The sequence below is a fragment of the Motacilla alba genome, chromosome 1 (assembly GCF_015832195.1).
Source record: "Motacilla alba alba isolate MOTALB_02 chromosome 1, Motacilla_alba_V1.0_pri, whole genome shotgun sequence".
In the NCBI taxonomy this organism is placed as follows: domain Eukaryota; kingdom Metazoa; phylum Chordata; class Aves; order Passeriformes; family Motacillidae; genus Motacilla; species Motacilla alba.
Genome location: NC_052016.1, coordinates 38,639,596 through 38,661,937, shown reverse-complemented (window position 1 = coordinate 38,661,937; position 22,342 = coordinate 38,639,596). Strand labels below are relative to the sequence as shown.

General features: G+C 43.1%; 1 protein-coding gene across 3 annotated transcripts in view; it reads left to right on the top strand.

The window, feature by feature from the left end:
• The first annotated feature begins 591 nt into the window (after nucleotides 1-591).
• Nucleotides 592-22,342, top strand: part of LOC119700053 (alpha-2-macroglobulin-like) — a 36,801-nt gene continuing 15,050 nt past the window's right edge. The window contains exons 1-19 of one of the 3 annotated variants that reach the window (XM_038134345.1): nucleotides 592-862; nucleotides 4,769-4,952; nucleotides 5,648-5,804; nucleotides 6,372-6,424; nucleotides 7,107-7,127; nucleotides 9,916-10,084; nucleotides 11,891-11,975; nucleotides 12,687-12,810; nucleotides 13,533-13,647; nucleotides 13,774-13,883; nucleotides 14,291-14,452; nucleotides 14,718-14,945; nucleotides 16,258-16,321; nucleotides 17,549-17,691; nucleotides 18,008-18,157; nucleotides 18,369-18,539; nucleotides 19,266-19,365; nucleotides 20,747-20,873; nucleotides 21,151-21,379. In XM_038134345.1, coding sequence (XP_037990273.1) covers nucleotides 621-862; nucleotides 4,769-4,952; nucleotides 5,648-5,804; nucleotides 6,372-6,424; nucleotides 7,107-7,127; nucleotides 9,916-10,084; nucleotides 11,891-11,975; nucleotides 12,687-12,810; nucleotides 13,533-13,647; nucleotides 13,774-13,883; nucleotides 14,291-14,452; nucleotides 14,718-14,945; nucleotides 16,258-16,321; nucleotides 17,549-17,691; nucleotides 18,008-18,157; nucleotides 18,369-18,539; nucleotides 19,266-19,365; nucleotides 20,747-20,873; nucleotides 21,151-21,379 — 2,634 coding nt within the window. In that variant the 5' untranslated portion in view covers nucleotides 592-620. The remainder of the gene's footprint in view (nucleotides 863-4,768; nucleotides 4,953-5,647; nucleotides 5,805-6,371; nucleotides 6,425-7,106; nucleotides 7,128-9,915; nucleotides 10,085-11,890; nucleotides 11,976-12,686; nucleotides 12,811-13,532; nucleotides 13,648-13,773; nucleotides 13,884-14,290; nucleotides 14,453-14,717; nucleotides 14,946-16,257; nucleotides 16,322-17,548; nucleotides 17,692-18,007; nucleotides 18,158-18,368; nucleotides 18,540-19,265; nucleotides 19,366-20,746; nucleotides 20,874-21,150; nucleotides 21,380-22,342) is intronic. The other 2 variants (XM_038134337.1, XM_038134327.1) reach the window with 2 other exon arrangements.

Genomic DNA, 22,342 nt, shown 5'->3' with positions numbered 1-22,342 from the left:
GCAGTCACCTACAAAGCTAAAAAATAGAAACTGAAAAGAAATTAGAGGAAACTCTACCAGAATTGGGTTGAGGTGATCAAAATTACACAGCTCAATATCATACTTTATTTTCAAGGGAAAATGTGTTTTCTATAGTGGTCATAAACTTGGAGGTGTAGGACACATCAAATTTTTGTGTCATCTTTGCCAGGCAAAGCAGTGAGGACTGTAAGGCTTGGAGGAAACTTTGCAGAATGAGGCATGCTGTGAGTGGGATTTATTAATATTCATGATGGCCCGTATTAACTTATTAATTTCATCTTCTGTGCCAGTCATTCCAACTCAAAAGAACATATTTTAAAGTGCTGATGAAGAGGACCTGTGAAGGAAATATTGTGGAAATTTAAATCAGATTGCTGTGATTGGATGCTGCCCACAGGGAATATTACCATGTGCTGAACACAGTTCATATTCCCAACACTGTGGAATTCTGATGGGTTAAGGAAAACAGGGTATGAATCATTCAAAGATTTCTAATATAAGCATTACCCAAATAAATACCCTTCCCCCACTTGCAGAGTCTCTGGCCAAATACTGTCCCTCTGTTCCAGCTCCTCCTTGCTGCCTCTCCCTGTTTCCGGATGGGCCCTGGCCCCCAGCCCTTATCTCCTCCAGCCCCTGGGCTGTTTGCAGAGAGCAGTTATAAAGAGGCTGACAGAGCACGGAGTGGAGGAGAATTACAAGGTGCAGGAAAACAGCAGCACTGCTTGGCTCAGCACGACCTGCTCTGCACCATGGGGAAGGACAAGCTGCCCAGCAAACCAAACATCTTCCTCCTTCTTCTCTTCTTCCTTCCTGGAAATACTCCTCTCAACACAGAACCGTAAGCTACATGTGCGGAGGGGGGAGGGAGGTCTAAGTGCTCCCTTTTTCCTGCAGTTTTCTTCCCACTAATAACCAAGCCCTCAGCTTCCTGCACAGCTCTGACAGTGCTCCCCACTCCCACCCTGTAATCCCCGAGCTGTCCAAACCTGGATCCTCACAGCATCTTTGCCCAAGTATGTTTCTGCCTGGAAACCTCTCAGGGCCTGGGATGTTGTGGGCATGATGCTTATGGAATCCAGGTGCTTACCTTTCCCGGAGTGTCCTTGTTTCAATCACTGAGTTACTTCTCCCCATCCTCCTGTTGCTTTTCAAGCCAGTTTGTTCCCCTTTCTCCTGCCAGTTTGTTTCCCTTGGCAGCCTCAGATGTTCTTGTTCTCAGAGAGGATCTGTGACCTAGATTCCCTTCCTCCGGCAGGGAGGCTGGTGCCAGCGCCCTCCCTGGACACCCACGCCGGGGCTGTGCAGCCCACTAGCACGGCTGCAGCTTGAGCTCTGCCGGTGCCACGGGCAGGCTGCAGTCTGGCATGCCCACCCCAGCCTTGCCCACCAGAGAGTGTTGCTCTGAAGCCTCTTGTCTGGGTGGGAGCAGCCCCTCTCTTCACACCTTGGCTGGCGTTCCCCTTGCTGTGCTGACAGAGGCGCAGCTCTCAGCAACACGGGTCCAGCAGGGCTTGCTGCAGAGATTTCAGGCCCACGAGCACTGCCACAGCGCTGCAGAAGGGGCAGCTCTACTGCTGCCGCTTGCTGTGTGCTCAGAGGTAACTGGGTCAGCCTGAAGAACCTTTGACACACGCTGTTCCGTCAATCCCTCATTTGTCTGCCCTGTTTGGGTGCTTCTGGGGTAGATCAGCCAAGCAAGTCTGCTTTGGGGTCAGGCACAGATCTCTGGTCCCCCTACAGTAATCTGATGTAACTAAGTAATTAAGTAATCTTAATTCATTCTTGCCCAACATCAGGGGGAAAGGGAAAGAAACCATACTGCTCAGACCTATGGGCAACATAGAATCATAGAATGGCCTGGGCTGGAAGGGACCTTAAAGATCACTCAGTTCCAAATCCCCTGCCATGCACAGGGACACTTTTCTCTAGACCGGGCTGCTCAGAGCTCCATTCAACCTGGCTTTAAGCATCTCACGATGGGGTATCCACAGCTTGACTGGGCAATCTGTACCAGTGTCTCACCACCCTCACAGTGAAGAAATTTTCTCCCTAATATGTAATCTAAACCTACTCTCTTTCAGTTTGAATCCATTTCCCCTTGTCCTGTCCCTTGGCAGTAGCCTCTCTCCATCTTTCTTGTAGGCTGCTTTTTGTGCCTTAACTGAGCCCCGTTCTGGGAGGGAAGAGCAAAGAAAGGCTGAGAGGTGGGGGAGAGAGGGGTGTTGTTGGGGTCCGGAGAAGGAAGACAGGAGCCCAGCGGGGAGGCAGTTCTGAGCAGTGAACTGCGAGGTAGCATAAGGATAGTGGTTTTGTTGTGGGTGCAGCATAGATCAGATGCTGTATACAACACAGAAAGGAAGCAACCCTTGATCTGAAGACAAAAATTAAACCTCCAACCAAGACTTGCTTACTGTGCCCTATGCAAGTAGGGGTATCACTTATTTGGGCAGAAATAGCTGCTGCTATTTCTGTTTCAGAGGGGACCAGCTGGACAGGAGAAACAATTAAGACTCAGATTGCATATTACAAAAAAAACCCCATATTCATCAAGTTAGTGCAGCACCAGAACAGGTGACCCAGCTAGATGGTAGAAACTTCATCTATGGTGTCCTTTGCAAAGGTGTCCTCCTGTTCCAGGAGGGAAGGTGGGCTTGAGATATCCAGAGGTCCTTTGTAACCAAAACTTCTATGATTTTGGAAGAATGCAGCCAAAGGTATTGCTTTCCTACTCTGGTTGTGCATGTAAGCTGTTTTACAGTGCAGTGGACATGCTTGGGAGCACTCTGCATTTGGTCCTAAGTGTGAGGCCATAATGACACTTGAATTGGCAAGTATGGATTTGGGCTGATGAAGTCCATTGCCTTCTTTGGCTGGGTGCCTGTTCTAGTAAGTAGCTGAGAGTCAATACACAGACAGACATTATTCCACCTTAAGCTACAGTATTACCTTCTCTGTATAGAGAAACTCGCCATTTTTGCCTCAGCCACCATCTCTAGGATCTCCTATTCCTCCTTGATGTGTGCCTCTGTCAGAGGCACTGCCTCTCTCGTCAGAACAGCTCGTTGCATGCTGAGGTCTCTTTTGTCAGCCCAGATGCTTTTTGTCCTGGACTGTGTATACATGGGTTTTGTCACCACAGGTGCTTAAAACACTCGTGGTAATTTAATTCATCTGTCTCTTCTAAACAATGCATCCCCAAATACCTAAAGAGAGGTCTATAAACAGCATGGTTTATATCTTTGTTTCAAAGGCAGGGAAGCCAGCCTAAGGGGAAGTTCTGCATGTTGGCCAAAATTTCAGCAGAACAGTGAACAGGAAGAGAAATGAGGCCAAATTCCCCACAAACTAGGTCATGCTGTCCTTTCTGTAGACTGGATGTTATTGTCACATTGCCAGTGCCACTGACAGAGGACAGGGGGAATAGCATTAGGGGAAGCAGCATGGGCTGAAGCCAGAGTGAGAAGGTTGTGGAAGAAAGGAAACTCTGGAGAAAGTAGACTCACAAGTGGTAACTCACTCTCTGGGAGGCTGGAGTTCCCCCCTTTCACAGCTTCTGCAGCAGCACTGGCTGAGCAGAGCTGCCAGCAGGCTCTTCACTACTTTTCATCACAGTGCTGCCTCACGGTGAAGGAAATGCAGGAGCTGCTGGGATCCCACTGCCTCCACAATAGCTTTAGGACTCCCAAGAAAGCTCACATCCCAGGCAAAAATGTAGCTCTGGATGGACACATCTGTGTTTGTCTTCCATTCCTTTCTGAACACTTCCTGACAGTCTGCTTATAACTTTCTACTGATTGAGAATTTTCCAAGGCTGACCAACAGCAGTCAAGTCTGAGTGGTAGGAGCTGACTTAATATATTCCCTTTATGAACATTTCATTGGCTATTTTTGCTTCTCAGTTCTATCATACAAAAAATATTTTCCACAAATATCTAAGTCAATTTTTAGAATTTTTTTATCCTGAACAATTATGAGAAAATTGTAATTCTGAGATCATTTAGGTATGTACTGAAAAACAGGGTCTCAACACAAACTCTGGAGGTTTTCACTGGTTCCTACCCCTTCTGTCCTATCTTTCAACCAATTAATCCAGGACGGAATTAATAATTTGATTTATTAGTAAAATTATCCCTTTTATTGAATGGCAGCTTAGTTTAAGGGTCCTCTGTGAGGGACCTTTCCCAAAAGTTCTTTGAAGATGCAAGTACACTTGCATTGCAATAAAACACTACACCCCAAAATCCTTTGTGTGCTCATCTTAATAAGGTCCCAAACTGCAAGCACTCACATCTTTGCACAGCATGTGAAGGATTTGGAAACCTGGATAGGCAAAGACTGGAGGAGTCAGACAAGTGGGTGGGTTTTTTCCTCAACTGTTTTTAGCTAATGCCTTTGAGTGTCAAAAGGAGATTGTGGGATATACAAATTCAATTAACAGCCTGAAACCTTTCAAACCATCCTTACTCCCTGCTGTGAAGCCAAACAAAACATCCTTTGTAAAGCACTCTCTATTAGCATAGAAATTGTTCCTTCTACTGCAAGCATTTTCCTGCTTTTAGGCTAATTAGTTAGACTGTTTAATATGTATAAACCCAAAATAAAATGAATGCTTATGTTATATGCACTGCAATTCGCAGGGGTGGCAATGGATTAGGCATGCTGATTTGTTAATTTCCCTTCACCTAATACTGTTGCCTTAAAACTGTTTTACATTTCTGATCTTTCTTGCTTCCTCTCTTCACAGGCAGTACATGGTGCTAGTGCCCTTTCTGATCCACACAAATTCTCACGAGAAAATCTGTGTTCAGCTGACCTACCTGAATGAGTCTGTGACACTGAGTGCCACACTCGAGTACCTAGGGGAGAACAGGAGCTTGATTGATGACGTGGTGTCAGAGAAAGACGTGTTCACCTGCATCCCTTTCTCTGTGAGTATCTCATCCTCATGGGATGGTCTCTTGTGTTTATTGATGCGGCATAGTAGATCCAAACAGTCCAGAAATGAGAAATAAGACACATGGCAATCAGAGACCCCTAAGATAACTCGAACATAAGAATTAACTCAGTGTGGATGACTGATGGTGGAAGTCTTACGAGGACTAATTTTCCCCCATTATCAAATTCTGTGTCCCACGTGATACTTCTCTGCATGCATGTGTTAGAGAAGTCTTTTGGAACTTTGACCGACAGAATGTGCCCCATGCTTGTTTGATATGTGTAAGCCTGAGATGAAAAATACCAGTGTGGACTGAAAACTGTAGAAGCTGGGGAATTGTTAAAGACAGTGATGTCCATGAAGTCATATGGCTGCTTCTGGAGCTTATTCCAATTTTTTTACTGCAGAAGGCTGGTTGGTGAGTAATGTAAGCAACAGGTTCCATGCCCTAATTAATGAATCTGGGTTAATTTTCTTTTGATAAATCATGTGATCAAATAAGATCAGGTTCAGTATTTCTCTAAGAAAAGTATGTAAATGAAGGAAGGCAATAGTTTTTTCTTGCTCCCTGCACTGAGTCCTTTTTGTTCCTTTAGGGAACTTTCTGACCCAGCTAGCACTTCTTCCTTCAACTCTCAGTGCAATGGGGTGAATCAGTAAAGCAGTTATCCTTTTCATTCTCCTTAGCTCCCAAAATCCAATAGCACATCAGTGGCATTTCTCACTGTGATGGTGACAGGGGACACATTGCAGTTCAAGAGCCGCAAGTCAGTGCTGGTCAAGAACTCTGAAAGCTTGGTCTTCGTCCAGACAGACAAACCCATCTACAAGCCTGGACAAACAGGTACCGGGAATTGGGCTGGTATTGACTCTGACAGCAAAACATCTTAAGGGCTCCTTTCTTCAGAGGCGCCGTATTTGTATCAAAGTTTTCAGGTTTCTTCATGGGGAGATCTAAGGTACTCAGTAAATCTTATTTCTTTATGTCAGCTGAGGTCTAGTTCACGGCACTTGCATCATTCCTAATCTCCATTCTCCAGGCACAGCATCTCAGCCAGATGTGGGCACAGGCTCTGATTCATTCCACTCAAGTAGAGGCAGGCACAAAACTGGGATGACTGCAAAGCATAGTCTCCCTTGGCTGCACCAGAATCAACAAAGCAGGACAGGCGCTCCCAAGAGATAAATCAATTCAGCCAAGACCTGGTTATCCTTCTAAATTTATCTGCCCCTCACTATCTGCAAGAGAAAGAGCTTGAAGTAATTGTTTCTATTACTTAGAGATCTCAATTCAGAGCCTGTTGATCTGTGGAATGAATTTGAGTTATAAATTATTGAAACATTGTCATTTCCTGGTGATGGCTACAAATTTAACAGTGGAATTTCCTTTTTTTTCTGTTACACTCTTCAGTTCAGTTTCGGATCATCTCTCTGGACAAAGACTTCTACCCGCTGAATGAGAAGGTAGAGCCTTAATTCCTTGTTGTTGGCCAGGACATTTAATTCTTAAATTAACACCATTGTTGTCATCATCCAGAGCCACTGAAGACAGCCTTTAAAGCATATGATACACTCTCACACCATGCTTTACGTGTTTCGTATTATATCCTAGGACACATTCCACCTGTCTCTAATGGATGGGAAAAAAAATCCCCCTTTTCAGAAGCATATAGATTTTTAAAACCAGATTTGCAAATCAATGTATGTGGCTAAGCGTGTGGGCAGGGATGTCATTACTGAAAAAATGTGTTGGACAAGTTTCCATAGGTGTGCAGCTGTTTCTGGCAGTGGGTGCAATCCAACACTTTGAGAGCAGCATGACAAGAACTTGGTTTTATGGAACTGGTCAGGGGTGCAAGCCCACCTTTAGTTTTATTTGAAAATCAGTTCCTCATGCAGACAAGATCTTTAAAAACTTGTGCTTCATCACATCTTCTTACAGTGGTAAGACAAAAGGTCAGGGCCCTAAAATATTATAGAAAAGATTCCCTTAGCCATCAAGTACCAAGGAAAAAGAGCAAGTACAGAAAGGGAACAACCCAAAGGACTTTGAAATTTGTTCTTCTACCCTTCAGTCCAAATCTGGAAATTACTTCCCTGTGATTAATATTCCTAACATTGATTTTCTTTTGCTCTTTCCCCACAGTTTCCCTTTGTCTACATTCAGGTGAGTGGATAACTACATTATTATTTGCAGAAGAATGTGCAGGCACAGAGCTAGCAGTCCCCGGCAGTGTGTTTTCAGGATGAAGGGCAAGGGAAAAACCACAGGCCTGTGACCTTTTCCCTTTGGTTAAAGGAAGGCTGAGTAGCTGGGCATCAAAATAAGTTCCAATAATGATTCCTTCAGCTGTGGGAGAAAACTAATTAAGCATTACAAGCCATGCTGTGAACAGAACTACACTTGGCTAGAGGTCATCAAAATGCCTCATTCCTCTTCCCAGTCAGAACTGAGTCTCTGTCTGCCAAGTGTGGTTGAAATTGAAGTTAAACATTTAGAGTTAAATAAGCTATGAAAACCAAAGAAACAAAACTAGGTAAGTAGACATCCTCTGTCCTTCCAAGCATGTACTTTTTGTCTGTTTTTTAGTGGGTTTTTTTTAATGGTTGAACTCCAGTGGCAGGCAAAAGTTAATAGGAAGGATGTTTCAATGATTCAAGCTCTCACTTTTTCAGGTGAGAGCCCAAAATTTACAATTATTATTTGGGATATCTTCTTTTGAAAAAACTTACGGTGAGGGCTCATGGATGGACCCTGAAATTAGTGTGTACAAAATTTATTTTGGTTTACATGATTAATGAGTCCTGGGTAGTCAGTCCTTTTACTGTTCCTTGCTGCATGGGGTTGCTGTCTCCATTCTGCACCATCTCTGTCTAGAGCTGGAGAGTCATCACAACAGAGGAGGCACAAGGTAGGCCAAAACCAGGCTGTGCCCCTTTTTTTTAATCCCCTTTTCAGGGTGCTATCATTCTCTTTTCCCATCAGCAAACTTCCAAAAAAGAGTTGCAGAGCTGGTGGGCCACTGGTGATCTGTGAATATTGGAGAAAGAAGAGTAAGACAGTGGGAGGTCAGGTGGATTAGCAGGCCAAAGGGAGCATCTCAGAGCTACTTTTTGCTAGGGCTGTGCCATGGGGTCCCTTCCCTTTCAATGAGATGATACTTCATTGAGTACAGAAATTTAATGAAAGGAGCAAAAACAACTACATCTTCCAGAAATATGTCCTTGCCTAACAAGCTGAATAATTTAATAACCTTTGTGCATATGTGTCAATACCATGAAAGCCTTCACTTTTAAATCCCTAGGAAGGTCATCTGTGTTTTCAGCTCTAGCCTGTAAAGCATGGTGATTGTCCGTGCTGTTTAAGCCAGCTTTTGTAGGCCTTGTCCTTCATCTTCACCATTCCCTCTCCCTTCCTCAGTGCTCCTTCTCAGCCCAGTACTGCCCTTTGTTTGGATGTCACGGCTGTCTACAAGGCACTCTTGTAGAGTTGGGAACTCCTGGGGCAGAAAATTCACTGGATTACTCTAGAGTACTTTCTTCAGCCAGCTCAGATCTGTCAGTGCAGTTTACCACATGACTGCATGAGATTTGGACTGGACCAAAGGAAAGAGTGGCAGGAGTGAAGAAAGGTGACAGCCTAAGTATCAGCACTTCTAAGACAAAAAATGACCATCAATCCACACTCTGGATGTCACTAATTTATCTTAGTAAAGCAGGAGTTAGTATTAGTCTATTATCCTTCTGAACTATTATCCTTACCTATTGCTTATGTAATTTTAAAAAAAAAATAGAACACCTTTCTGAGGAAGAAAACAAACTGGTTTTCAGGCCTTCCCTATAGATACATCACAGGAATGGCAACAAGTTCACAAGCCCAGTTTGAAATGTAAACATTCACTGTAACCATTTTCTTGAATTCCTCTTCTGAGGAAGCCCAGTGGTGTCCCTCACAATAAGTGGTGAGCTTTTCAGCAGGGTTGAAACGTGATGATGAAGAGGATTTGGTCAGAGCCATGGCATGCATTTTACTGACTGTGCCACCCTCCCAGGTGGCTTCTTGGGAACACAGCTCCCTCTTCTGCCCCCTGACTGATGACCTCCAGCTGGGAGAATGTCATTCACATCTCCATTTTCCCTAAGCCCTGAGATAATATCTCAGTGAAGTAAATGCACATAGTCACATACCTGGAGGCACACGCCTATCTAGAGTAAATAAACTTTTGGTGACAGCCAAGGTACAAGGATGTGTTAAACTACGCAGAACAACTGTGCTGTTTCAGTGACTTCTACAAGAAATTTGGGGCTGAGGGGATTAATTATTGATGGTTGGTCAATAATGAGAAATACACAAATGTAGTAGTGGTGAGACTTCAGTTCCAGCATTAGGAGCATGGAGACACAAGGGAGGGCTCTCAGCTGGATGCCTCTGTGTGGAAGTATACTTTCCTCTGTTCCTGTCACCATTCCCCCACCCAATCACTGGCTTAGGACTCTTATACATGTACATTTCTCAGTCCCATAGATAAGTCAGGTGTCTGATTCCTCAGGAGATTGTGTACTGGCACTTCAGCAGTCTTTATTCCCGCCAGGAGAAAACCAAAATTTTGCATGCTGTCAAGGAAGCTGAAACTTTCCTCTTTTCTCCGTGTGCTTCACTTACTTCTGATACCGGTTCTGTTCTCTTCTGTTACCCTGCCAGTCTGTCTTGCCTAGCTTCCTGGTCCCATCCTTTGCAGGTACAGCTGAGGGGGAGACAACACAAAAGTGTTTAAAAGCTTTTTTGTATGCAAGTTATGCAGAATTGGCAGGTAAGTACTTTCAGAACCTCATAGATTGTTGAATAATTACAGATAAGTATTTCCCAGCTGGAATGTGCATGCACTGGGCACTGCACTGCTCTGTCCCTGCCACTCTCCTGTACTGTCTTGTGACACTGTTGCCCTCACCTGCAGGATCCCCAGAGGAACCGTGTGTACCAGTGGCAAGGGGTGGAACTAGAAACAGGCTTTACACAGCTCTCCTTCCCCCTCACCTCGGATCCCATCCAAGGCTTCTACAAAATAGTTGTGCAGAAGAGCTTCTCATCCCATGTGGAGCACTCCTTCAGTGTGGAGGAATTTGGTAAGGAGAGGAATTTGACAGTAATGCCTTTTACTGTGGCCGCTCAAATTGGAATTTCCTGGGAAGAACATAGAATATAACAGGCAATGGAGTTCATAGGGGCTGAGCCAGAAAGCACTAAGTATCAGAAGTGATTGCTGACTTTACGACATCTCTACAACCTGCCCAAACTTGTATTTGCTCAAAGTGCACTGGGGAGCACAGGACATGCCAGAATTCCTGTGTATGGCTTGTGGCACCAATTTCAGCCGGCTTTGTCTCAGTTGATTCCAGTCCAGCAGCTTGTTGCAAGTAGCACTAGATATGAGATAAGAGATGACAATATTTTGGTGGCTTTAGTTTGCTTCTCTCATCATCTACATAAGGCTCTTTCTCCATTTGCAGCCCTCTCTATTTTTGCTCTTCCTCGGTTCTGTGAAAGCTTAGAAAATATGTTTGGTAGAAAACTTGTGATTGAAGAACAACCCATGAATGTTACAAAAAAGACTGCTAGGAGAGACTGAGTACGGAGAACTGTGCTGCTGCAGGGAGCCTTTTACCCCTCAACTCTCTAACAGAGCTTCTTGGGTGATTGTAGATGTGTATTCTAACTGTAGTGCACATTTGAGAAGGTTGATTGGCCAGTGCTTCACACTCCCAGTCTCTCCACTGACTCTGCATGAAGATCAGATGTTTATTCCAGAAACAGCAGATCCATTGATCAGGACCTGCTGTTTCTGGAATATGCAGCCCATAGATTGCCATTGAAGTCTATGGGAGATGCCTTATTTGGCTTCAAGTCAGGCATGGTAAATTATTTCACCACAAATCAGGCTATAGGCTTCAATCTGTCATGGTGACAGATGGCCTGTTCCTCCTCCCACAAAGACATTCTGAATGCCTCACAAAATCAAAGATGTTAAGTTCCGTTGTTAGTCTGCTCCTAACCTGATTTTTCTTTCCTTTGTCCTTTAGTCTTTTTCATATGAATCTCTCCTATTGCTATTTCTCTTACAGTCTTTTGAGAAAATGCACCCTGGGGTTGAAACATTGAGCCGTGACTCCCATCTTAGAGGCAAATCTATGTCTAAACTGTATAACTCAGGGTTATTTTCCATTTCCTGGATGTGCACCCACTCTGCTGTTATTTCCTTGTGCTGTGAAAAAAGCCCTCAGCTGCACCACCTGGAAGCAGGACATTACATGTTACAGTCCAGCCCTGGGCATGAGGAGTTGGAGGTGTAGGGCTACAGGATGCAATATGGGAAGAGGGATGTAACTTAATGGTCAGGAGCAAAATATGTATTTTACTTGTGCCCCCTTACATTGGGCTTTAGTTCTGCCTTTTGCACTTGAAAATATAGATCTGAGAGTCTGTGCATCTTAGTGAGCCTAGGAGCAGCTCTGGATCTCCAGAACAGTAAGAATGAGCCAAGAAAACCAATGATTTGGGGCATTTCAATGTGGTAAATTACAAAGGTGATGAATGGGCTGCTCCGAGTCCCACCTGCAAATTATGCATTGTGAAGACACCACACAGGACCAGTGTGTCCTTGTGAATGGACACTGTGAGTGATCTGCTCAGCTGTCTGGTGCCACAAAAGCCTCTGCTGCCAATAAGGCAAGGTAAGGACTACAAGCTTCCTTAATTGCCTTTGAACCCAAACAGTGGTGAAGGCTGAGAAAACCTATGGAAGGGGTAGAGATCCATACTGAAGACCAGAGAGAGGTTCATATGAAAATGATCCTGGCTCTATGCTTGGGTTGCTGTGTAGTGCACAGCTCCTATTCACTCTTCTCATACCAGACTTTCTCTCTTCCATCTAGTGCTGCCCAGGTTCGAGGTCCTGGTGAAGGTCCCAAAGATGATCACTATTAAGGACAACGAGCTTCCAGTGTCTGTCTGTGGTCTGTGAGTCACAGAGCTCAAATAAATCTCTGCTGCTTATCCTTCACTCTTGGTCCTTTTTGCTGAGGACCAAAACAAGTGCTCGGGGAGGGTTTTTAAACTTTTCCCAGGCATATAGCAAACACTTATCTCATTCTGTCAGCCCTGAACCTGCTGCTTGGCCTGAACAGTCAAAGTGAAGGGTCTTCCTTGTGTTCCTTAAAAGATTATGTTGAACAAATCTGCATCTTTCTCTTCACAGTTTATTTCACATTTTCTCTTTCTGTCTTTAATTTCTTCAGTTAGAGCTTCTCTGCCAATGCTGAACCCTCAAATACTCCAAGATGTCAGATCAGACATCATTTAAATTGGTGATGCCAAACCAGTGTTCTCATTTTTAACTCATAAATTGTTCCTTCTGAGTACCTGGTTGTCTTCCCATTTCTTCATTGAATCCTGAGCAATTTGTAATACACAAATGCTCCTGATTGAAATAATTTTCTAAAGTCAACCTTTTTCTGCAGAGAGGTCCCATCTAGAACAGGATGAATGTATCTTCCATGGATGATGGAAGAATCTCACTATGGAAGTGATGGAAATCATTAAAATGCCAGATCAGTCATCCTTTAAGAAGTATTAGGAAATCATCCACAGAGGTCTTTAAGGAGATGTGTCTGAGTGTGACTGTACTGATTGTCTCCCTATCTGATACATTGTTTAACACACTGTGATTAGGTACACCTATGGGAAGCCTGTTCCTGGTTTGGTGAATGTCCGAGTATGCCGGAAATTTTCCCAGTCTGCTTCAAGTTGTTACGGAAAAGAAACAGAATCTGTGTGTGAAGAATTCACTAGGCGGGTGAGTCCTAAGATCAAAATATAGTGGCTTTTCTGAAGGTTAATGGGCAATGTTGTCTCAAGAAAGATCAAATATGTTAGGAGAGAGTAGGGCATCAGAGATAGCATTCTCTCCAGGGAAAAGCAGAGAATCTCAGAGGAAGGAGTTCTTAACAGAGGGATCATTTAGCTGAAAACAGAACTGATGATGAAAACCTGACCCCATTGAAACCAGTGACAAACCTTGACATGCCAGCCATGAGGTCTTTGCTATTGTTCCACAAACTGAGAAAATAATCTTTAAAGGAATTTTCTAGCTGTGAGAGGGACTGACTGTACGCAAGGAGCAAATATGAGAAAAAAAGAAGGCTGTATAGAGAACAAGGAATAAAGATGAAGTGGTATTGTATATGGGTCAAATACAGGAGGAAGAGCAACAAGATGAAGAGAGAAGACAATGGAAGAAACAGGAAGAAAAACACAACTAAGGCAGGAGGGAATTAACAAGGAAACCAGTGTGGTCCTTAGAAAACTGTGTGTCAAGTACCTCACAGAACACAGAAAATATGTGGATGAAACTCTAGGAAACAGGCTGAACACAAGTTCTTGGAGACAACCCTTGAAGAAATTCTGCAATTTCATGAACCGAAGTCAAGCATGTTGGGTCTGGGGTATCTATTCTCATTCCTCAATGTACAAACTTTTTTCACAGAGTTTCAATTTTCTCTCCAATCCCTCGCTTAGGCAGATGCTCGTGGGTGTGTTTCTGGTGTGGTGAGGACCAAGGTGTTTCAGCTCCTGCGTAAGGGATATGAGATGAGCATTGAGGTACAAGGCAAAATCACAGAAGATGGCACAGGTACGTAGGACACGAAGAAGGCAAAGTGAAGGCAGGCATAACAGGAGCAATGGGCAAACACAAGGAATGTGGAGTAACATGACTAGAAATTCATTAATAATCCCTCTTTACTGTGCTCTGTCTCAGGAATAGAGATGACTGGAACAGGCTCCTGTGGTATCACTTCCACCATGAGCAAAATCACCTTTGACTTGTTGGACTATGTGTACAAACCAGGAATCCCACTCTTTGGGACGGTAGGGAACTTCTGAGACCCTGGGCAATGAATGGCACAGCTAACACACAAGGGCACAATCCCATCAGATGGAGTAGTGGGGTGTGTGGGTTACATGGTTCAAGAGGCAGGTGATCTGTGGTGGAGATCCCAAAAGAAGCTGGCTGGGGGAGTTAAAACTACTGAGGAAATGAGGATCTTAGTAGATAATTTCCATGGGCTGACTGGGTTATTTTGCTGAGAATTTTCTCAGTTGTGCCCTCAGATGACTCAGGACATGCCTCACACATTTCCCCATTCTTTTCCTTTGTTCTTCTCTATCAAGAAATATCCTGCCTGTCAAGGAGGAAAAGAGGGAAGAGGATATATTACTTGTCAATTGCTTTTTGTTGCTAGTCTAAAACCTGAAGTTTGTTATTGCTTTATTAGGTGAAACTGGTCGATGGCACTGATACTCCACTTGCCAATGAAACCATCACGATTACTGTGGGTGGAAACAAACACAAAGGGAATTACACTACAGATGAGCAGGGACAATCCTGGTTTTCCATAGACACTACCAGCTTCACAGAACTCTCCCTGGAAATCCGAGTGAGTGGCAGAGACAGGGGTAAGCCTCTGTCTTTCTCTTCAACAGGGAAAATGTCTGCCCATGGATTATCAGTCTTTTCTGACAATTGGAAAGTAAGGCGAGTTTCTTGGTGGATCATCTCACTTCTCTGTGTCTTCTCTGCATGTTATCCACAACCTGCTAAGCATGTGAAGTACAGAACATATCCAGAGTTTTTCTGTGGACTTTTATGTGACTTTATACCTGATTTTGTTTGGCTATGAACCTTTTATTCTTCCTTCTCAGGCAGATCATAAACCTGAACTGAACTGTTATGACAGCGACTGGGTGACGCCATCCTATGAGCATACCACGCGCAGAGTAACTCGCTCTTACTCGCTCAGTAAGAGCTTCCTCAAAATTGAGCCAAAGCCAGAGACGCTAAGTTGTGGCGCCTCAGCAGAGGTCCAGGTCCACTATATCTTCACACCAGAGGCCATAGGGGAGCAGAAGAAAATTGTCATTTCTTATTTGGTAAGACATATTTGGGGTTACTTTGATCTACAGCCACAGAAAGTACTATGTGACCTCCAGCTATGTTCCATGATGAGCAACCAGAGCACTGCTAGATGGCCAGTAATGATGGAGAGCATTTGAAATGGAAACCATGGCCTGCAACAGTGCAATCTAAATACACTTCGTTAATCTTTCTCTTTTCTCTGTCTTCTGCGTGCAGAATTTTGGGAGACCACATTAATTGGAACAGACTGCAACATGCTGGTATTAAGAACAATGAATTTGTTCATTTTGGGGATCAGATAAGAGAGACTAATTGAACTGTTACCAAACAATGACATGTCAGTCTCTCTTGAGAGAACAGGAAGATTCCAATGAATATCCAAATAGAATGTCTTTCTCCCTAAATTTGTTTTTCTGGTTATCCCACTTAATTACAGTAGCAGAGAAGACAAGAGTAGCTTTGGAGAACAATAAAAATATCAGTAGAACAGACAATTCAGTTCTGGTGGACTGCACAGAACATCAGGGGACTTAGCCTGATATTCAAAAAAGAAAATAGAAACCTATGCTAGAGATGTCTATGTGCTTATTTTCATGACTTATAATAATTCATGGAAGGACAAGATACCTGTTTATCCCAGTTGCCTGGGAAAATTGATTTCAAGTATGTACACACAGTGGGTAAACAAACAGCGAGAGAATTTCCATTTTTACAGATGTGGATCCCACATCTTGAAATTCAAGTATGGTGCTATGGAATAAATATTCCACATCAAAAGTGACCGAATAAAAAGCATTTTTGACTGTGCAAAAGGAATCTTTTTCTAGAAATGAGGGAATTACAGGAAGAATTTAGGCTATTGCTTACTGTGCCTGACTTCAGGTACTTTGTTCAAGCTCTTATTCTTTGCATCCTGTGGTCTTCTGTCCCAACTTGGTGCAGTTATAAAACTAATCCTGGTGAAATTTTTCTTCATACTGTTTCACAATGCAACTGAGAGAGGAATGAGGAGACTTTCTGACCTCCAGTCTGTTCCAAATTGTTAGAAATGTGCAGATGACTCCCAGCGTTATGTGTCGTTAGAGGCAAAATGCATTTGAACCTGATCTATACATGCCAAATATACGAAAACAAAGATACATATAATCAGTGTGGTCCTCCTAGGAGCAAATATTTCTCTATCCAAAGACCCAGTAAATTCCAGCCTGGCAGTTGTTTAGCATCTTCTTGGTGTTGCTCACACTCTTACAATTAACCCAGCAAACACTCCTTCTCCTTTCAACACTGGAAACAACAATTCCAGGCAGATTTCTGATTGTTACACAGGTGATGGCCAAGGGACAAATCGTATTGGCTGGCACCCATGATCTGAATGTGAATGCTGGAGATGGTGAGCAGATCTATGCTTTTTTAGCATCTCTGATGGTAATTTGGGGCAGAGGGCATGTAGATAAATTACTTCAATTCAAACACTAAATTTAACATTTTGTTCAAACTTTGCATGTAATGTTTGAATTTTCAAAATTAAGCCTTTTTAGATGAAGTGGCTTTGGTTAGTTTTGTTTTCTCTGAGTTCCAGCAGGCGCTATTTTTTAATGAGAAAATGTCAGAAAATTCAACCAAAAATAAGTATAATGTTTTGGCCATTTTCTAAAACCAGCACTTTCTGATAGCCATTCCACCCTATTCTGATTGTGGATGCTTACCAGTGTTGCGAGACTCAACAAGCAGGAAGAGCCGGCCTCCATTTCTTTGTCTCTCTCATTTCCCCTATTTTTTTTTAATTATTCCTGCCTTGTAAGCGTGCAAACACATGCATACCTATATTCTAATCAACACATTTAAATTTATTCACATAAATGTCCAAGGATTACACATTTCAGTACCAGAGACAGGCTGGGATGCAACTTTAAATGTCTTTTGAAAATGAAAAGAGGGAGAAATTTTGTAAGTCTGTGAGAAGGAGTTGCACTGCAGTGGATATAAACAGGTTATGGCAGTAAAAGATCTCGTGTGCTGTACAAAGTTCTGTATCCTCACTAGGAGCAGTGACTGAACTCCCACCTGAGCTGGTACCAAGGGATGTTCTGTCACCTTGTGTACATTGTGACATAAAGCTCAGGCCCTGAGAGAGTTTTCCAGCACAGAGGGGCATTTTATACTGTGTTTGGAGCAACAGTTTGGTGTTCCAGACAAGTGCTTGTTTAGCTGTAACCTTCAGAAGTTATTCTTTCAGCCATTCTGCAGCCTTGATTGCTGCCACCCTTTGCAACAGTCATGTTACTTTTTTTGCCTCAACTATTTTTTGGTAGATCTTGGAGACTGAGGGGGGAAAAAAGGGTTGGGAGCATCAAGAAATTATGACACATGTTAACCGGGGAGAATCTAGAAGGCAGGGAGACCCTTTAAAGTCATGTGTTTTGTCAATTCACAATCAGTCCATGAATGCAGGTGTCTTCAGTAGCAGCCGTAAATTTTAGTCATGTGTCAGTTTGCCAGCCCCTGATAACTAAAAATGTTCCTCATGAGTGAACTTGACTTTTTTTTTATCTGGGGAAGGAAAATGCATATACTGGAACCCCTTGCATATTGAATAGCCTTTTGCTCTCTCTGTTAGCTTCTGGGACATTTCGGTTGAGCTTCTCTGTCGAGGCAGCAATTGCTCCCGTGGCACAGATGCTTGTGTACACCACTTCACCCAGTGGGGAAGTCATCGCCAGTTCACAGGATTTCCAGGTTGAAATGTGCCTCCCCAATAAAGTGAGTACAAGTCATGGTTTATGCAACCTGTGTCTTGTGGACAGCAGCTCAGTTTAGATTTCCAGAATGAAGGCACAATTCACAATGGGTTCATGAAATGCTCTGACCGAGGATTTCATAGCTACAAAGCTATGAGAATTTTAAAAAGTGGAGCAAGACAGAAACAAAAAGAGAATCATCCTTATTAATTGTATTGATCAAAGATGAATATCTATTAGATACCAGCCGATTTCAGTTCACACAGCTAGAAGTGCCAGAATAATAATGTAACAGTGTCTGGAAAAATGGTTGCTTGAACATCCTTTTGGATTTGCAGGTGGGATTGAGTTTTGCACCCAAGGAAGGTCTTCCTGCTTCCAACACACACCTGCAACTCCACACCTCTCCAAGATCCCTGTGTGCCCTCCGTGCAGTGGACAAGAGCGTTCTCCTTATGAAGCCTGAAAATGAGCTTTCTCCCAGCTCTGTAAGTCTTGGCTATTTTTAGTAATGGGCAAGTACAAGAACCAAGCAAGTACTCTCTAACAGCACTATAGATATGGGGCTACGTATGTTTACAGTTGCATTCCTAACACTTGCTTTTCAGAAGCTGGCATTTACCAGTGGATTGTTGGGTTGTGTCTGTCCCTGTAAGAGGTGACCTGCTGCATTGTTCTCTGTTATTTGCATTTCCCCAGGTGTATCAACTTCTCCCACTGAAGGAAAGCCAGGGTTATAGCTTCAGGGACTACTACTTGGAGGAAGACAATGTCAATCCATGCATGTCACTTGACAACCTGTCATTAAATGGATTTCTTTACATACCCATTTCTTCTGATGGCGAAGGGGATGCCTACGACATTCTCAAAGTAAGCACCAGCCTTTCATTTTTCTCTTTTGCTCCCTTTTTGAATTCAGTCTCCTCTCTTCTTCTCACCTGCCCTGAAGGGCTTTTTAATAAAAATATAAGCTCATTTTCTGTAAACTTGCTTGTGTTTGGATGCAAGAAAATAACCAGGCCCTGTCCCCACATCTACTTAGCCCATAAACAGTAACTGAGTGCTTCTCTAAACCATTAAAACTTTGAAAGGTCTCCTCATAGTACAGACAGCTGCAAATGGGCTTGGATAAGGAAACAATCCTGAGAAATTACCTCTAGTGCCATAATATTAGAAACTCCCCATTCACTCATGTTTTCTTTCTCTCATTTAAATATGACTTTATTAAAGTATCAGTTAATTTGATAACCCACAAATCCACGCATATGCACCCAAAGTGTCCCTCACAAAGTTTTTTGGGTACCCTCCCTCCAGTGCATTTCACACATGCCATTTTCACGCAGGCAGCTGTCCCCAGGGTAGGCCTGTGGCCTTACATTTCCATCTGATCATGCCAGGATTTAGCCTTAGTATGAGAATAACATGATAGAGACTCCACATCTGTGTCAAACCAGCCTATCCAGAATTTACACACAAGCCTTTGTTATTCTGATCAATGCTAGACTTAGGTACATCCATTCTTGACATACTAAGTAAAGTTTATTTTCAAACCATTTTTTTGCATATTTTTTGTTCTTCTTTCTTTTTGTTTACTAGGAATTGGGCTTAAAAGTCTTCACTAGCAGCAAGATCCATAAGCCTGAACTCTGCGAGCATTACCCAGAACACATGATGGAAAGGAGTTACAGTGGTTCTAGTACCTTCTTGGTTTTACCTCCCACACAACCTCCTAATATTTACCACCCTGCCTCTTTCCTTCCCTCTTTGAATCTTTGAATATTAATTACACAGGCAGATCTGATTGCATTCAGATATGCTGACCTAATTCAGGATCCCTCCCTTCTGGACCTAGTCCTGAAATATGAAACTGATTCACCTCTGCCTGTATCTTCCCAGGCAGTCAGATGTGCCTGGCTAGAACTGTGTGTGCTTTGTGACTCCCATGCCACCGCTACTGCAGCAGAGGGCTTGTAGGCACTAAAGGAGTCTTTCAGCACAAAGTAATGGGTTTTTTTCCCCATCAGATCTGAGTCCAGCTCTGAAAGCCAAAAAAAGGAGCATCTGCTTCTAGGCAGCCACATTCTAGCAATAGCTGGAGGAACAACTAGGGTAAAAGTGGGCCAAGACAAATGAGAAGGTGGTACAATCCTGTGGGTTGATATTTTAGGACTGGGGGCTGATAAATTTGGCTCTGTTCCCAGTTTACCCATTTACATGACTATAAAGGGCTAGGTAGGTCGTGTCACTTCTCTGCAGGTTCAGTGACTGTGAAGATAGAGTGAATGATATTGCCTCTTTTGCTTGCTTTCTTAAAGAGATTTAAAATTACAAAGACTGTATAAAAACTCACCTATATCACTTTCAGTTACTGACTTCTATGGCGCAGTACCCCAGCTCCAATTAAACAATTGTAGCTTTTGGTCCAGTGACAGCTTCTAGCCTCCTACTCATAAGAGACCAGATCTTTGGGTTTGAAATGGAGGATTTGTCATCAGAGTATGGCTCAAGACAGCTGTCTGCTTTGAGAAGATGTAAAGTCTTCTAAGCCTGCTGGAAAAGCCTTTCATAAGGCACAACAGCATGCAACACTGTGAGATGGCCAGAGATGTTAAGACCCATTTTCATTTTTAAAAAATTCCTAGATTGAGGGCTAAGTGTGACTTCTGTTTCTGGTCACGTGTAAATGCAATCAGTTCTTCAACCAGATTATTAAACTGTGTGCCATGGTAATATTTGGGGACAGTAAGCTTCACATTTTATTCTGTATTGATATAGAAATATACCCTCGTATCATCATGCCTGATTCTTTTGTCACTGAGAGGTTTTGTGGCAGTGGGAGAAGAATGCTCAACTCCATCCAATCTCTGTAAGAAGAGTAGCAACATTAAGAAAAATTAAATACTGAGATGGCAACAGAGAAATTTATGTTTCCAATGGCCAAGATGTCAAAGCTGTTCTTTCAGTTTTAAAATTTGACCTAAGAATAGCAACTACTGGGAGGGAAAGTAGTTGTCCTGGTTTAGAATGGAATTTGACACATCTTTTCCTTTCTTCCTGTCCTTGAATAAACTTGCTAGTCTCTGCAATGAATCTGCATGGAGAATTGAGTTATGACATGGTAGAAGATATGGTTGATGGCAATCCTATGGAGACTGTCCGGAAGTACTTCCCTGAGACATGGATCTGGGACATAGTTTCAGTGAAGTAAGTGTTTAAGAGAATGTAGAATGTGGTCACTAGGCCAAAACCTTGGACTAGGTTAAAGCCTCAGTGGATGTATCGGTATTTCAGTGAGAGGAGGATTTCTAGTAGACAAAGGGATTTTTTAAGGACATTAAGTACAGGATGCTTTGGAGGAACATGCAAAAGCCAGTGCCTATATCCCAGGGGGGCAGGGGTTTGCTGTCAGCAGATGTTGCTCAGTAGGAGAATAGATGAACACCGGAATACCACTGAAATCTTGTTCTCTGTCCCTCACCAGCTCTGAGGGAAAAGCTGATCTGGAAGTGACCATCCCTGACACCATCACTGAGTGGAAAGCCAGTGCATTCTGCACTTCAGCAGACACGGGCTTTGGCCTGTCCCCGACAGTGTCCCTCAGAGCCTTCCAGCCCTTCTTTGTCGAGCTCACCATACCCTACTCTGTGGTGCGTGGGGAGTCCTTCACGCTGAAAGCCACCGTTTTCAACTACCTGCCTGCCTGCATCAGGGTAAGAGATGCTCACAGCTTTGCTCAGCCTAACAGCCATGGGGAGACTGCAGTGGGCCCTTTCTAACCAGGTGCTCCCAGCCAGATGACTGATCTGCAAATGTAATTTCATATAGGTGTATGTATGTACAAATCCTTGTTGTATTCAATGAAGAGGGAATGTGTTTTCCTGTCAAAGTTTTGAAAGCTGCATTTGATTCAGAGCCTGAAGCCCTGCTACTGGGACTCCCAGCCTTGTCATCACAAATTTATGTCACTGTTCTCCAGAAATAGAGAACCTGGGTTCTTCACAGATCACAGAATCACTGCATGCCCAAATGGAAGTTCCAGGTTCACCAGGGATGATATTTATGTTCAGCCTTTAGTCTCATCTCACAAAACTTCACAGAAGATTTACTAGAATGTGCAGACTTCCTGTAATTTGTTGCATCTGTCCCTAAAACACTGAGGAGAGCTATCTATACAGCTTGACCATTCTTAGCTGCATTTTTTTCTAACATAAAAAGAGAAGAGAAAATTTGGGAAGGGATTAGTATGTAATCTCAATTGCCTCTGCTTAGTTTTCTATAAATACTGATTTTTATTCTAAAAGGAATGAAGCTTTAACAAGGTGGGGCACTTATACAGTCATTCCAATGCACGCTTACTTATGTCCCTATATTTCCTATTTTGTTTGCTATTTTCAGGCTCTTTATTCCACTTTTCCTTGTTCCCTTATTCTACTTTTCCTTGTTGCCTTACTAGCTTTCCCACTGCTGGTGTTTTATCTCTTCACTAACTAATCATGAGGGAGATCTTTAATTCATGGCACAACTGGTCTGTGCTATTCATTTTCCCAGAATCGATTTCCTTTCCAAAGATGCTGTTCTCTACGCTTACCTCCCTGATCTCCTACAATTGTATAAATTTCAGTCATTTCCTCTTCTATCAGGCAGCTCTTGCTCTGCAATACCCATAATAGTTA